Source organism: Oncorhynchus gorbuscha, linkage group LG01, assembly GCF_021184085.1.
Source record: "Oncorhynchus gorbuscha isolate QuinsamMale2020 ecotype Even-year linkage group LG01, OgorEven_v1.0, whole genome shotgun sequence".
Taxonomy (NCBI): Eukaryota; Metazoa; Chordata; class Actinopteri; order Salmoniformes; family Salmonidae; genus Oncorhynchus; species Oncorhynchus gorbuscha.
In genome coordinates this window covers 92,092,395-92,109,362 of record NC_060173.1, presented here as the reverse complement: position 1 = coordinate 92,109,362, position 16,968 = coordinate 92,092,395, and the positions used below count along the sequence as shown (strand labels likewise).

At 41.3% G+C, this 16,968-nt stretch overlaps 2 protein-coding genes across 2 annotated transcripts in view; one reads left to right on the top strand and one right to left on the bottom strand.

Moving 5' to 3' along the window:
- Nucleotides 1–8,501: 8,501 nt before the first annotated feature.
- fancb (FA complementation group B) lies at nt 8,502–16,587 on the bottom strand. The gene is given in 10 exon segments (XM_046365734.1): nt 8,502–9,992; nt 10,240–10,480; nt 10,696–10,783; nt 10,786–11,119; nt 13,797–13,960; nt 14,118–14,246; nt 14,431–14,523; nt 14,676–14,831; nt 14,906–15,896; nt 16,134–16,587. Coding segments are annotated over 9 exon segments (2,367 nt in total). The 5' UTR covers nt 15,656–15,896; nt 16,134–16,587; the 3' UTR covers nt 8,502–9,580.
- The window catches only part of LOC124045912 (motile sperm domain-containing protein 2-like), a 28,718-nt gene continuing 28,206 nt past the window's right edge, over nt 16,457–16,968 (top strand). The window contains exon 1 of the mRNA XM_046365723.1: nt 16,457–16,958. Within this exon, the coding sequence (XP_046221679.1) occupies nt 16,926–16,958 (33 nt within the window). The 5' untranslated portion in view covers nt 16,457–16,925. The remainder of the gene's footprint in view (nt 16,959–16,968) is intronic.

Here is a 16,968-nt window from a genome sequence, read left to right as displayed (position 1 = left end):
AACAAAAATACAACTGTTTGGCCATAATAACCATCATTTTGTTAGGATGAAAAAGGGGGATGCTTGCAAGGCAAAGAACACCATCCCAACCGTGAAGCACAGGGGTGGCAGCATCATGTTGTTGGGGTGCTTTGCTCCAGAAGGGATGGTGCACTACACAAAATAGATGGCATCATGAGGGTGGAAAATTACGTGGATATATTGAAGCAACATCAGTCAGGAAGTTAAAGCTTGGTCACAAATGGGTCTTCCAAATGGACAATGACCCCAAGCATACTTCCAAAGTTGTGGAAAATGGCTTAAGGACAAAAGGTTCAACGTATTGGAGTGGCCATCACAAAGCCTTGACCTCATCCTATAGAACATTTGTGGGCAGAACTGAAAAAGTGTGTGCGAGCAAGGAGGCCTACAAACCTGACTCAGATACACCAGCTCTGTCAGAAGGAATGGGCCAAAATTCACCCAACTTATTGTGGGAAGCTTGTGGAAGGCAACCCAAAACGTTTGACCCAAGTTAAACCATTTAAAAGCAATGCTACCAAATACTAATTGAGTGTATGTAAACTTCTGACCCACTGGGAATGTGATGAAAGAAAAAAAGCTGAAATAAATCACTCTACTATTCTGACATTTCCCATTCTTAAAATAAAGTGGTGATTCTAACTGACCTAAGACAGTGAATTTTTACTAGGATTAAATGTCAATAATTGTGAAAAACTGAGTTTAAATGTACTTGGTTAATAAGGTGTATGTAAACTGACTTCAACTCTATATCAAGCGATCATCATTACATACATGTTATCTAATCTATTTCATTATTCAACGTATCATCGCTATTTTCAAACTCCATCTTTTGCATTTCATTTTCTTCTTGTTCTATTCTTAAACATGTCACATGGGGTACATGACAAACTTCTGATCTACTCAATATTCCATTTTTGCCAATTAATTTGTTTGTATCACAGATAAATATTTAGAGTTAGGGTGTATGTTTTGTAGATTTAATTGTAATGAAATGTTTATTGTAATGAAGGCAGATGATATGTTTTTAAAAACTGACATTTCTATTCTACTTCTTAAGATTCCTCTGGGGACTGCTGAATGAATTCCCTCTTTGGGCAGTACGTATTACAGTTAACATTGTATACTATTCAGCATTGCCACTATGAAGGATATCCTCGTAAACAATGGTACAGAGCAGCTATGGGTCCTTGCACTCCTGACATACTACAAGGAAAGTATTTTATTGAATGCTCAGTGTTTCCCCTATTTGCATTTAGCAGCGGCTCAATGTAGATGTATAGATGTATTCCCCAGAAGATCTCATCCCCGCGCACCGCAGGAAGACCTCCCCCCTACTCTGCCAACGCTGCTGAAAGAAGTCCTAGGGGAAACTAATGCTGATTCTGAAAAAGGTTGTTTAAGAAACTGTACATCAATAAAGTTGAGTGTGCACCACATATGCCCTCTCCCTCATCATGGTAGTGTGTTGTCCCATCATCAAACAGACTGTCAGAACATCACATTATGTGTACCGTATGGAACTAGCTGATCACATTTTAGAAGAAGAAGTATGATGCAGACTGCAGAGTTCAATATTTCTAGTGGGATGGCAACAGGGAATCATTACCCATAAATAATGATTAGAGACCAACCAAGAAAAATCTAGTAAAACAGACATCTCTATGGTGACTTGGGACAAAGTTAGAGGTGAAAAAACAACAACTGTCCTTTCTTCTTACCTGGCCAATGACTCAGGGTGACTGCTGAAGCCTGGCTGGGCTCTCTTTATATCCAGGTCGCGCCGTGTGACACAGAACTGGGGCGACAGCGGGTTTCCGCTAATGTAGGATAATGGACCTCACGGTGTGTTGGCGAGACATCACAGCAGGTAGCGTTTACCTGTGTGGACACCACCTGAATAGAAAATGCCAGAGTGGCTTCACTGCCACGGCAAAAACATTCTATCAGACATACACCTGGGGCTAAGTGGTAGCACCTCCTAAATGGTCTTCACTCAGTGCAATTGACTCCGAAGTTGTTTAATTTGAAAACCATGGAAATCACTGCTGCCCAGAGAGAATCATGTTATGCTCCCTGACACCAAATGACCATGTGAATCATCTTAATTAGACAGAAAAGATAACATTGCTCTAATGTATATTGGACTTACCTTTCCCACGAGTCAATTCACTGGACCTTATTACCATGCTGGAAATGAATGCGAGAGATCAACATTGAGCCACATCCAACACAAAGTGTGCTATTGGAGATGATTGATTCTATCAAAGCAAAATAATGCATACAACTGTGGTTGAGTGTTTCACATCAGGATTCTAAACAGATTCATAATGTTAATAGTCTACAAATAATACCTCCCATTTACTGTAGGTGACACTTTACGTCACTGATCATTATTGGTCTAAAAGGCAAGGATGCAGTCTTATTGAAATAGCCAGTCAGTGACAGCTTAGAAAAAAATACAATTATTTTCAGAATAAAGAGTAAAAATAGATAGCATCTTAATTGTCTCAGAGAGAAAATACGACTTCCAATCGTTCATTAGGCTTCTAGACGGTCTGGGAGGGAGAAAAAAAAAATGACAGGGTTTCCATAGCAACTGCACAGAAATGGAAAGGCCAGTGTGTGGGGAAAGTGGGGATTGATTGAGTTTGAAAACTGGATCATTTTGTCACAGAATATATATTTAGTCTTTCTCCTCTTTAAAAGGCTGGGAGAATAATATTTTGACAAATGAAAACTGTTTTATGTTATTCCAGTGATTAAACCAGCCTTATAGATGACCACAACAAAGCTATTATCATTGTCATCCAACTTAAACCAATGTTAACCCATTATCCTGTCTGGAACAGCAAAACAGCCCCCCCAAGTCTATACAAACTAATTAACAAAACCACTTAATGTCAATTCAATTCCCACCTTTAGAGGTTGGACACAGAGTTAAAACCCAGTGCTACTACTGTAGATGGGGACGCTGCTGATATTACAGAGTATTAATCTCAGTTCCTTTGTCATGGCTCAATATAGCTAGTCTATAATCAATGAGACTGAACTGTCTGTACATGCTTCGATTCCCCTCCAGGCCTTCCAAGACTGGTTTCCCTGCTCTTAGGAATTTTTCAAAGCACAACGATTCGATCATTCTAAATCCCTACTCCAAAGTGCATATATAAATATCCCTTTTTAATCACAGTTGTACTGCTCAGAGAAATGGTTTCTAACAAGAACTGATAAACATTGTTTATGCTCATAATGGGACATGTACATTTAGAGGAATTAGACTGAGCAACCCTACACTTTGAGTCAGGCATGTCCCATCAGTCAGAAGAAGTAGTCAAATCAGAAAATAATATAAATGTGTTAGGATGTGATAAGGAAAGAATGCAGGGGAGTTGCTAAATTGAACAAATACCATAATACATGATTGATATTTGATAAAGCCTATGTATTTCCACATAGATTTGACAGAGTCACGGGCATTTATTGGGATGACTCATGTACTGGAGGGTAGTCACTAGCTGGCACAAAAACAGTCATACAATCTGATTTGAAACCTAACCCTAACCACACTGCTGACCGTATGCTTAACCATAAATTAAAAGGGACACTGTGATTTTGGCAATGAGGCCCTTAAACTTCCAGTCATTGTGCTAAAGCTAGTTAGCATTGGTTTGTGAAACTACTAACTTCCTTCATACTGGACAAAGTCATTAAAATGGTATCCAGAAGTTCATCTAATACTGGGAATTAGATAAAGTGCCTATTGCCAAAATCCCGAAGTATCCTTTAAAGACCAAAACACAATTTTTTGTAATTATTTAGCCAATTTTGACTTTGCAACTGGCCCATCTAGTGTAAATCCCTCAGCTCTGCCTCTAGGACAAGATTCATCCCAATAAACGTCAACCTGCGACATAGTCCTGCAGCGAGAGGAACCTTAGTCAATAGATATAGTAACCAAGCCAGGAGCAGAGCGATCAAGGTTGACCTGTCATTCAGAATCAACATAACAATGACTTCTCTCCACCAACAACACTCATCATTGTTGGTGTTAACATTACCAGAACAATGCCTCTGGAAACAGTCAATCAAGTATCTGGGGCTTGTTTGTCCCTTAATAGATTATTAAATTGTGATTCATGTTCAGCAACATAAGAATTAAAAAAACTGTACAAGATGGAAACTAGGCTACATGTTGTCTTGTCAACGGATTTAAATCTGTAATGACTGGAAAATTGCCTTCATGTCTTTAAGGCCAATTCCACCACTTTTCAAACACATTTTCATATACAGAACAATACCAGTGTCTACATATGTGAAAACAGCACATATCTACATTTTGTAGAAAAAAAAAGTTATACCCGATGACATTTTAAAAACAGTGATTTTCAAACACTACGAGATTCGGAGTGACGTGTGGAGAAAGAAGATACCCTCCCTCTGGACTCATTGCAGATTTTGAAAAGCAGTTTTTCTGCTTACTTATCTTTAACCACAGATCATAAAAACATGCAATTTTCACATATGTAGACTTTGGTATGGTGCTGGAGATGAGTTTGAAAAGTGGCAGAATTGCCCTATAATTACCTTCAAACTACACTGAACAAAAATATTAAACGCAACATGTGTTAGTCCCATGTTTCATGAGCTGAAATAAAAGATCCTAGAAACTTTCCTTTTCTCAAAAATTGTGTGCACAAATGTTTCCATCCCTGTTAATGAGCATTTCATTTTTGCCAAGATAATCCAGATGTGGCATATCAAGAAGCCTTAAACAGCATGATCATTACAGTGCACCTTGTGCTGGGGACAATAAAAGGCCACTCTAAAATGTGCAGTTGTCACAACACAATGCCAGATCTCTCACGTTTTGACGGAGTGTACAATTGGCATGCTGACTGCATGCATGTCCACCAGAGCTGTTACCATTGAATTTGGCATTACGTCCAACCAGCCTCACAACCGCAGACAGTACGGCGTCGTATGGGCGAGCAGTTTGCTGATGTCAACGTTGTGAAGTGCCCTACGGTGGCGGTGGGGTTATGGTATGGGCAGGCATAAGCTATAGACAAACACAATGACATTTTACCGATGGCAATTTGAATGCACAGAGACACTGTGACGAGATCCTGAAGCCCATTGCTGTGCCATTCATCTGCCGCCATCACCTCATATCCAGCAATTGAAGAGGAGTGGGACAACATTCCAGAGGCCACAATCAACAGCCTGATCAACTCTATGCAAAGGAGATACTGACTGGTTTTCTGATCCAACAGATGCATTTCTGTATTCCCAGTCATGTAAAATCCATAGACTAGGGCCTATTTAATTGATTTAAATTGACTGATTTCCTTCCGTGAACTAACTCAGTAAAATCTTTAAAATTGTTGCATGCTACGTTTATATTTTTGTTCAGTATATTTTGGCTTCGGAGAAGAGGCATATGCAAGCTTCATGCCAGGTCCTCGTCTGCAATGATATTCCTCTGTCAGGAACCACATTCTTCATTCTGATGAAAACACATGTGGATCGAGGGCAGATGCCCTGCAGTCATCCTTCTCAAACTTAACAAAAGTTAGCTTGCAATAATGGGATGACAAAACAAATCCCCATGCTTTCTCCTCAGCCTGCCAGGCAGTGAGGTTTGAAGAGGCCTCCAGGCAGAAAACCATCCCCAGCTGATACCATAACAAATCGAGCAGGTGTCTCAGTGCAGGCGCTGTATACCTAACCCCAGAGGAAAACCCAAAAACCTGTGTGTGTTAGGAGGCCGAAGGTGTGAATTAGTGCGAGTGTTGTGAAAAAGACAGACAGCAGAGCAAAACGCAAATGGCAGGTATCACCAGATGATACAGTTCTCACAAAACCGGTTCAAAGCCGAATCATTTGAATTGCATGGCTTTTTATTTTGATTATTTTGCAAAGAATCCCATGACAGTGAAAACAAAGAGTGCCTACAACAATGTTTTCCAATTATGTTTTCTAGACAAAAAGTATTGTGACAGTGAGTCCAAGAGCCCTGGATCCAATAACAGCCTTAGGTATTGGACCACAGATAGCATCGTGGTGAAAGAGAGAGAAAAGTGGAATTTCTCTGGTCAGACAGTGTGCCACAGACAGGAGCTGCTGTGTCGCGATCTGACTTTACGAGAACCAAAACGGCACATCCCCATCCAAGGGTCCTCCAGGGGCAAACTTCACAAAATAAGGGGCCAAAAACCTGGTAGAACTGCACCATCCATCTTACCAGACACCTTTAGTCAAAGTTTGAGCAAACATAGTAACTGTACTACATTTGGTCAAGACAAGACAATATCCAAGATGGGTTTAATTTATAGCATTTTACAGAAAACATAACTGCGCCATAACGGGAAGAGACAAAGCTTTCTCAGCTTCTAACCAGGGAGGCAGGTGTAGACGTTTGCCATCCCGTTACCTCCTAAAGTTTCCTTCTGAACACACAGTGTTTCACACTTCAGATCACAGCAGCAGCAGCGTTTCACAGGCTGCCGGTCTGAGGGGAGAGAGGAGTAGCTATTACACAGAGATTAGAGACGTGAAGCACAGGAGGTGGTCCAAGGGAGACATGCATTCACACACACACACACACACACACACACACACACACAGTACCTTCAGAACATATTCACACAACTCAACTTTTTCCACATTTTGCTGTGCTACAGCCTGAATTTGAAAAGGACTAAACATATATTGGTCACTGGCCCACACACACACCCCATAATGTCAAAGTGGAATATTGTTTAGATATTTTTTATTTATTATTAAAAAACAAGAATAAGTATTCAACCTCTTATGGCAAACCTAAATAAGTTCAGGAATAAAAACTTGCTTAAGTCATTAGTTGTTTGGACTCACTTTGTGTAACGATAGTGTTTAACGTGATTTTTGAATGACTACCTCATCTCTGTACCCCACACATACAGATAATTGTAATGTCCCTCAGTCGAGCAGTGAATTTCAAACTAAGACCACGGATGTTTTCCAATGCCTCACAAACAAAAAAAAGCAGACATTGACATTTTATTACACGTTAGATGGTGTATCAATACACCCAGTCACTACAAAGATAGGCATCCTTCCTAACTCAGTTGCTGGAGAGGGAGGAAACAGCTCAGAGATTTCACCATGAGGCCAATGGTAACTTTAACAGAGTTTAAATGGCTGAGGATGGATCAACAACATTGTAGTTACTCCACAATACTAACCCAATTGACAGGATGAAAAAGAAGATGGTACAGAATAATATTGCAATAAGGCACTAAAGTAATACTGGGGAAAAAGTGGCAAAACAAATCACTTTTTGTGCTGAATACAGTGTTATGTTTGGGGCAAATCCAATACAACATTACAGAGTACCATTCTCCATATTTTCAAGCATAGTGGTGGCTGCATAATGTTATGGATATGCTTGTAATCATTAAGGACTAGGGAGTTTCAGGACAAAAAAAAGAAAACGGAGCTATGCACAGTCAAAATTATACAGGAAAGCCTGGTTCAGTGTGCTGTACCACTGGGTGATGAATTAACTTTTCAGAAGGACAGTAATCGAAAACACAAGAACAAATCTACACTGGAGTTGCATACCAAAAAGAGAGCAAATGATCCTGAGAGGGCGAGTTACAGTTTTTACATAAATCTGCTTGAAAGTCTGTCAAGACTTGAAAATTGTTGTCTAGCAATGACCTACAACAAATTTGACAGAGCTTGAAGAATTTTTTTAAATAATGGGCAATGATTGTACAATCCAGATGTGCAAATCTCTTAGAGACCTAGCCAGAAAGACTCACAGCTGTAAGTACTGCCAAAGGTTATTCTAACATGCATTGACTCAGGGGTGTGAATTCTTATGTAAATAACATTTGAATTTACATTTTTTAAAACTGTCATTATGGGGTATTGTGTTTAGATGGATGAGATGTTTGTTATTTATTTTGTCCATCTTTAATTCAGGCTCTAACAAAATCTTTTCAAAGGGGTGTGAATATTTTCTGAAGGCACTGTATGCTGCTGTTCTGCTACTTCAGAAGAAATAAAGCACCATTGGTTTTGAGGTGCTAATAAAAGGAAGTGAAACTATTTACTTGTTGTGAAGCGCCATAACCGATTAGGCTGAGCCCCTTCTCGAAACAGAAACTTCTGTAGAGAGAGCAATGCTCCACCCCATCAATGCTGACTTAAATGAAGAACAAGCTTGAAGAATTTAGAAAATCATTTTAAAAAATGGGCAGATATTGTACATACCAGGTGTGGAAAGCTCTTAAGAGACTTACGCAGAAAGACTCACAGATGTAATCACTGAGAGATACTTAAGGAAATGAGATTTCAGTATTTAATTTAAAACATTTTAAACAATTTTTCAGAATGTTTTCACTTTGTCATTATAGAGTGTAGATGGATGAAACAAAAACATATTTAATCAATTTTGAATTCAGGCTGTAAAAAAAATGTGGAATAAGTTGAGGGGTATGAACACTTTTTTTAATGGACCGTACATCTGAGGAACTATAGGTACAGGCAGGTTTACACTATGAGAGATTAACATAATAATTACAATAACCTAGAGGGTGAATTGCATCTCAGGTTTGTAACTTCTCATTACCAATGACAACACATAAGGTAGCACTCAGTTCAACAAGGCATAAGACAGTGATCATCTGGACTGAACCTCAACATTTCATTGATAACAAGAACATACAGAATATTAGAAACCAAAAGGTACAATCCTGTAGAAGGCATAGAAATAAAAAAGAACTACTGCACTACCGTGGCCAGTTTATTAGGTACACCACACCATTCACAAAAATGGTTCACTACTACAGTGAGTCACGTGGCTGTGGCTTGCTATATAAAGCAGGCAGACAGGTATCGAGGCGTTCAGAAACTGTTCGATTGAACATTAGAATGGGCAAAACGAGTGATTTAAGAGACGTGGTATGCTCGTCAGTGCCAGGCGCATCGGTTCCAGTATCTCAGAAACGAGAATGGTGTGACAAACAAAAAACATCCAGTGAGCGGCAGTCCTGTGGGTGAAAACAGCTTGTTGATGAGAGGTCGAATGAGAACGACAAGAATCGTCCGAGCTGACAAGCGGGCCACAAACAGGCAAATAACGGTGCAGTACAACAACGGCATCTTGGAATTAACAACTTGTCGGTCCTCGTCACAGATGGGCCATTGCACCAGACGACCACACCAGGTTCCTCTCCGATCAGCTAAAAACAAGAAGAAGTGGCTCCAGTGGGCACTCGATCACCAACACTGGACAACTGAAGAGTGGAAGGACTTTGCCTGGTCCGACTAATCCCGGGTCCTGTTGCGTCATGCTGATGGCAGAGTCAGCATATGGCGTAAATAGCATGAGTCCATGGCCCCAACCTGCCTGGTGTCAACGGTATAGGTTGGTGGCGGTGGTATAATGGTGTAGGGAATGTTTTCCTGGCACCCGTTAGGTCCCTTGATACCAATTGATCTACGTTTCCCATGAACCGAAGAATTTGGGATGGCCACTTAGTGTGCATGTCAATGCATTGCAAGCCTAAATTAGTGGCTGTGTCTCTAGGAGGGCAACTACATCTCCTTCCAGCTGTACCTGGGTTAGGCTCTGGGTCAACCTGCGATAGCGCTCCACACCCACCAGGGGGCTCAACAGCCTCCTGCTCCTCTCCTTGTCCCGCTGCCACTCCTCCCTGCACCTCTGGAGTCCCTCAGCAGAGCCTGGATCAGGGGGCTCCATCTTCTTCACTCCACTGCTCTTCTTCAGCTCCTCCATCTCCTCTTCACGGAGCAAAGACGACACGCCCTGTTTGAGTGACAGTACCTCTTTCTCCAGGGAATGGGCCAGTCGTGGTACCGTCCCGTCTCCTCCCCCCTGCCTGAGGCGCAGGATTGAGCAGGATGCTGGCAGGAAACCAAACAGGGAGTCGAGGAACTGCAGCACCTTGAACTGGCTACAGGTGAACAATTATGTAAATATCATGAGAGATATATGTATTATTTGTGTTTAATCTGTATCGAAATGCACTATACCATTGAAGTATTACAGCGCCATTAAATGTTCCAGTATATTTGGATTAAGGAAAATTCATGCATGGCCCACCACTAACAAATTTAATCACTCGTGGATAATTTCCTAATTCCTAATTCCTAATTAATAATTGAACATATCAAACGGCATTGTAAGCAAAGATTAGCTACCTGCAGTGGACGGATAATTCTCCCTGGAAAGGTGTTTTGTGCTGCCAGTGAAACAGCATGACAGCAGATAGCCCAGCAGGATTGGACAGTAGGTAGTGTGGACTGATCTCTAGCCTCTCACAGGGAATGCTTGTCTGGATCCAGCCAGCCACATCACACAGGGTGTGGTCAGGAGAGTGGATCAGGAAGGTCCAGGCATCCAGCACAGCCAATAGGCTAAGCAGGTCTTCTCTAGCCTCATCTAGAGAGACAGGAAATAAAATAGAATGCAATAGAATAGTGAACACACTACATACATACTGTATTAACTGTTTATTCAATGAGTAAGCAACACTATAATACTGTTAAGAAAAGATGTGAAGATGTCCACACACAAACGACTATAAATTATCATAAAGGGAGTTACAGAGCTCTTACTTATTGACCATCCACTGATATAAAGTGTCACAGTTTTACCTGTTGTGAGTTGACTGTTGGTCATCAGCTGGCGGTGGTGTTTGACCTGAATATCAATTTGGATTTGACCGCACTGGACCACTGTTGGTCTGTTGGTCCTGGAGTGGTTACAGAGGCCGAAGATCCCTGTCTGTGGACATAATGGAGCATAATGGGGCATTTGACACTGCCAGAGGTCAGCAGAGGGGTCAGGTCAGTCATAGCGGTCACTGCCAGTCGGTGTGTGGCACGGGCTCCGCTGGCAACGGTCCGCCTGCTCCTCTTAGCCGCTGGCTCTGGGTGAGAGTAGGGAGACGGGGGGCTGGGTGTGGGGAACCAGGACGCTTGGCTGTGGGTCTGTATGACCGCAGGCGTCTGGCTCTGGCCTCTCTCTCTCAGGATGGATAAAGTAACATTCTCCGCTGAGCTGGAACAAAAATATATACTGAACAAAAATGTAAAACGCAACAATATCCAAAATGTTATGAAGTTACAGTTCATATGAGGAAATCAGTCATTTGAAATAAATTCATTAGGTCCCTAATCTATGGATTTCAAATGACTGGGAATACAGATTTGCATCTGTTGGTCACAGATACCTTAAAATAAACATCCTCACAATGCACGTCATTGGTATTTCTGTGCATTAAAAATGACATTGATAAAATGCAATTGTGTTCTTAGCTTATGCCTGCCCATACCATGACCCCACCATGGGGCACTCTTCACAACATTGACATCAGCAAACTGCTCGCCCACATGACACCATACACATGGTCTGCAGTTATGAGGCTGGTTGGAAGTACTGCTAAGTTCTCTAAAATGGTGTTGAGGCGGTAGAGTGAACATTAAATTCTCTGGCAACAGTTCTGATGGACATTTCTGCAATTAGCATGCAAATTGCACGCTCCCTCAAAATATCTGTAGCGTTGTGTGACAAAACTGCACATCAGTGTCCTTTTACTGCCCCCAGCACAAGGTACACCTGTGTAATGAAAATTCTGTTTAATTAGCTTCTTCATATGCCACGCTTATCAGGTGGATGGATTATCTTGGCAAAGGAGAAACACAAACAGGGATGTAAACAAAATTGTAAACAATATTTTTGAGAAATAACCTTCTCGTGTGTATGGAACATTTCTGGAATCTTTAATTTCAGCTCATGAAAAAAGGGACCAACACTTTACATGTTGCGTTTATAATTTTGTTCAGTGTATAACATGTCAGTAACAATCCCTTGGACACAGTAGGCTGCTGAACAGGGAATCAAATACATTTAGCATTAATGAAGTGAGTGAGCGAATAAATGAAAGACCAAAAGAACGCATGAAAGAACAAACAGATGAGTGATCTCAAACTGTCTGGAGAGCCTATGTACTACTTGAGCTGTACCAGTGCCATGTTAACCCACAGCAGCAGCACTGAGGGCCCCCAAGCAATTCCACCATAAGGATGATATTCTCCATCCTCAAGACATGCGCCCAAGTTAAAACAGAACAGGTGGCGCAACTTGGACTCTTGATTGCTCTGCGCTCCCACTGAAACCGCTCTGAGGGCTGTTGGAGAGTATGTTGCCATGGTGACCAGATAGGCATGTGGCTGCTGTAGAGTAATTTCTCAAAGTCTGGAGAGTTATCGCCCGAGAGAGTAAGACGGGCTCCTAAAAGTAGCTCTTCTACAGGAGGCTGAGGCAAGGCAACAGGGTGGAAGGGAAGACATTATTGATGTCCCTTCAGTCTTGCTTTGAGTGCACTTCACAGGCATAAACAGCATTTGATGTTACGTTTGTTTGCTATATGTCCTTATAAATGCAATCATGATCTAAGTTGTATAAGTTCTGTGATATTAACTAGGTTTCCATTTCACTTTTTATGCGAGTGTTGACAAACCAAAATACGCTAGACAAGATGGAATCTTTTTGTGTTGGTACAATTAAGTTTGCGAGAAATGGTGGTGGAAACGCCTTTATGCACACATATTGATACAATAACCATCATATCGAAGTAAAATTGGAGTCACGCGATATTTTGTGTGATCCTCTCACTACAACTCGGGAAAGCATGCAGTTTATTAAGCTACAGATGAAATAAATTATGAAGTTCACAGGGTGGTGAAAGTACACAGCGATGAGCTTGATGCTCTTTTCCAATATTCTGGTGACATTATGATCTACGCTAGGCTGTCGTTTGACATAATAATCATCTTATCATGTAGGCCAGAGATTCCCAACCAAGGGGTACTTGAGAAGATTTGAGATCATAGGACTACTGGTAAAATGCATGAGGGGATAACCCCTAGCAGAGCAAAATTCAGTTGGTGGTACAGTAACGGACAACGGTTTGGAACCACTGATGTAGGCTATACCTTCACTACATGTGCAAGCTGTTGCTAGAGCGCATGTGCCAAGGCCAGAGTGGGAACATTCGCTATTTAAAAAGGCAACATTTTTTTGTGACAAAACCATCAGTAGAATTGAAAATGCGATGGAGACCCTTCCCCCCCCTCGGTACATGGGAATTTAACCGCAAAAGTAATTTATGTGCATTAAGTCATCACTGCCTTTTGTCTGCAAAAAGTCAATTGGATGACACCACATCTTAAATGTGAAAATGCGCATATTGTTTTGCGCATATGCAGATTTTACTATATTTGTCACCAATTGGATTGAAACCTAGCTAGTGAGACAAATGTCCGGAGGGGAAACATAGTCTTTCGGGTGTGATTTAAGTGAGTGGATTTAAAGATCAATATTCTGGCAGTTTTCAAATATTTTTTTATCTCTTGTCTTTTGGTTGGGGGAATTGTTCATTGGTAGGTAAAGAAATCTGGTCAGCCACTGTGGGATCTAACATCTGGTCAGTGGCTTTCACCAGGCAGGAACCATGCTTGACTAAGACCATTAACACATACTATCATTACTTTAACACTGCCTCTATCATTACCATGCCCTCAGCTCCATAAAATTAAGATATCAATAAAATTAGAAGCTGCAAAATTCACTAATAACAATTGATGTTCAATGATACGTCGCTGAGGAAATTAAGATGCAATGTTCATAGGGCTCTCAAACGAGCTCACAACAGTGAAAATATCAACTGATATAGAGAGAGAAGTATATTTACATGGCACTCTCTGTGGATAGTATCACACCCACAATCAAGCGGTCTTCAATGACACGGTGCCAAAGATTGTCCACTAGAGGTGGTGGCATCACCGGCATAACCTGCCTCTTCTCATGAATGGCCTCGTCCTCTGGCTCATCTTCCCATAGAGAAACAAGGCCTTCCTGTTAGAGAGGATCAAAGACTACCATCAACACCAATATGATAACAGTTACATACATCTGGCATATATTGAATTGTCATGTAAGAAAGATCATGATAATGTGAGAAAGATCATGATAATGTAAGAAAAATAAGCGTGACTAGGCTAATGACAATCACCTGCTCTGTCTGGGTGAGAATGTGTTCTCTTCCTGAGACCAGGTCTGTGAGGGCTTGGACTGACTGGCGTAGAACCCTCTCCTTCACCCTCACATCGCTCTGAAGATCCTGGAGCAAGGTCAGGCCACTCTAAAGAAACACAACATAGTGGAAAATAGCAACATCTTGGATAAACTGGAATATTGTTGCATCTGGACAATACACTCCAAACATGACAACTGTTAAATAATTTATGCATTGTTCTCATTAGCACCCAAATACACAACTACAGAATAACAGCTGTGATGTTGTTCTCCTGAATGTAATAATATACCTGTAGTCTGGACTGTAGAGCTTGGACAGTTAGGAGGTAGTTCTCCTGAGCTGTGTCAGATACCTGCTGTCCTTCACTGCTCTCCTGTCCATGCTGAAACATACAACAATCTTTAAAGATCAGAATGGTACATTTAGGCATTTGGCTTACAAAACATCAGATGTTAACCTTGTTGCATAGAACATTTAGGGGTATAAGTTGGGTGTTATAAAACTGGTAAAGAAGAACAAATAGTAGTGTCTCACAGAATAGGTTGTCCCGCAGAGATCTGTGATGAGGAAAAGATCCACTGGATCCACAGGAGGGCTCTGGCTTCCAAAGACCAGCAGCATTTGATCTGTTCCACAGCTCAAAAAGTCATCCACATGTAGGGAGGTCACACCTGACCAGCATGATGCTACCTGAGGGAGACAGAACAGGGCCATGAGAATTATACAGTAAGCATGATAGCTCACCCAAAATAGCAGAACAATACCTGAAAAGTATCTTTCCACACTGCACAGACATGTCCATCGTTGAAATAGATGGCAAACAGACATCCATTGCGTCCAGTGTTGACCATCTGAATGTGTTGAGGTTCTTCAAAGGGAAGCAGACATACCTCAATGGGAATGCCGTTCTCAAAATAAACCAACTGCTTTTTACTGGTCGCTGCCACCACAGTTGATTTCAACACACTGTTCACCTCTTCAGCGGAGATCACAAATACACACTGTGTGATGGAACTATAGGCATGAGGTAAGATTAGATCTGCATTAAATACTTGTCCGTCCTCTACAAAATACCCCATGGTTTTGCTCCCGCCTGGAGAGTCCAACTGATCTTTCAGGCATTCATTTGATTGTGTTTGGTAACCTAGTATGAATATTTTTATTTTATTGAGAGGAAACTCAACAATACAATTCAGAGAGAGCTTGATAGGTATTTGTCTAACTTCACCTGCCTGCAGTGACGTGTAGAAGACAATACCAGCATGGCTCCATAATACAGTAGGGCCTTGCAAGATAGTAACATTGTCTTTCATTCGGTATGGCAGTTTAAACTCCATATGTGGCTCTAATCTATTTGAGATGCTCAGAGTGAGAAGGCTGTACTTGAAGACATTTCCCTTCTTGCTCTGTATCAGTAAAATGCATGGCGAAGTGACTCTGTTTTTCACATGTAGGGCAAAGGTGCATGCCACTATATCAACATTGGATGAACTCTTTCTGTTGATGATGGCCATACCACCATTCCCCTTTAAAAAAGTGCAGCCATCCCGTTGAAATGTCAGTCTGCTGAAAGCCAATTCTGATCCTCTTCGACTTTCGCCATCTCTGGGATTGGGGAGTTTGCACTGAAATGTGAGAATATCACCATGGAAGGAGAGCAGCTTCGTGTGTTTGGGACTGTCATGTGTCATTGTGGTACTTTTATCCACAGTAGGATGAGTTCAGCAGGTGCCCTCTGTGTCCCCTCTTCGTCACCTGAAAAGTATATGCACATGACTCTAGTTGAGTTTAGCTTGTCTAGCTAACGTTAGCTTAATCATCTGACTGAAATGCTCAGCTGGTGTACTGTAGTTATAGTAGCCAGTTACTGTAACGTTAGCTAGTTAACTTACTTGCACTAAACCCCAAAATTGCACCGAACAAAAATGTAGTTAACTAGCTAGCTACGTGATTTCGAGTTACAATTATGAAAGATGAACCGGTGATGCTTACCTGCAGTTATGGGGCAAAAGTTTGTCAAATAGTTAGCTATCAAATATTCACTGTCAAAACATCGCGCCAGCACTCAGTCAAGGTGCCCTTGATTCATGTCGCCTGCGTAGAAGATGGGTGGAGTGTTTCATGGCCAAATACCAAAATGGTTGATGTGGTTATATATATATATATAATGTTATACAAGTCTCATATAAAGTTCTCAATTCTACAAGCTCATCCGGCAAAGCACGTGACCCAAATCTACCGCTTTCAATTACGTAACAAACTTTGCATTGTGGGATAGCCAGTCTTGTTTCCAACAACATACACGTGAACAGTTGTCGCATTCAAAACAACTGGTAACTCGGAAATCTCCGACTCCCGACTTCAGTACGCTCATAACCACTGGGAACCCTGGAGAAAAAAACGAGCTCCAACTGGGAAATATCGTATTGGACGGCTCATCCAACATGGAAGCTCTGGAACTCCGAATTTCCGACCTGAAGTTCACTGACGTCATGATTTGACCTTTTCCCCCCGAATTCCCTGTTGTCGTGAAAGCACCATGGATAAACTATTGTTTACGTGCTTTGTCATCAATGCTTACGTTGAAGACGCTTGAATTAATCCATGCAATGTTCTTAACATTTGCATAAATTGACCTGAGATATCATATACTTATGCATATATTTGACGAGCTAGCCAAGAGTAAAAATGGCAACATATATTGTATATCAGTGGGTAGTACTGATTCATCTATCAATTTCCATGTAGCCACACTAGCAGTCACTTGAACAGAGTCACTTGAACATGGCGGAAGTTGGGCAGCTCGAATCAGAGCAGGTAGCACACC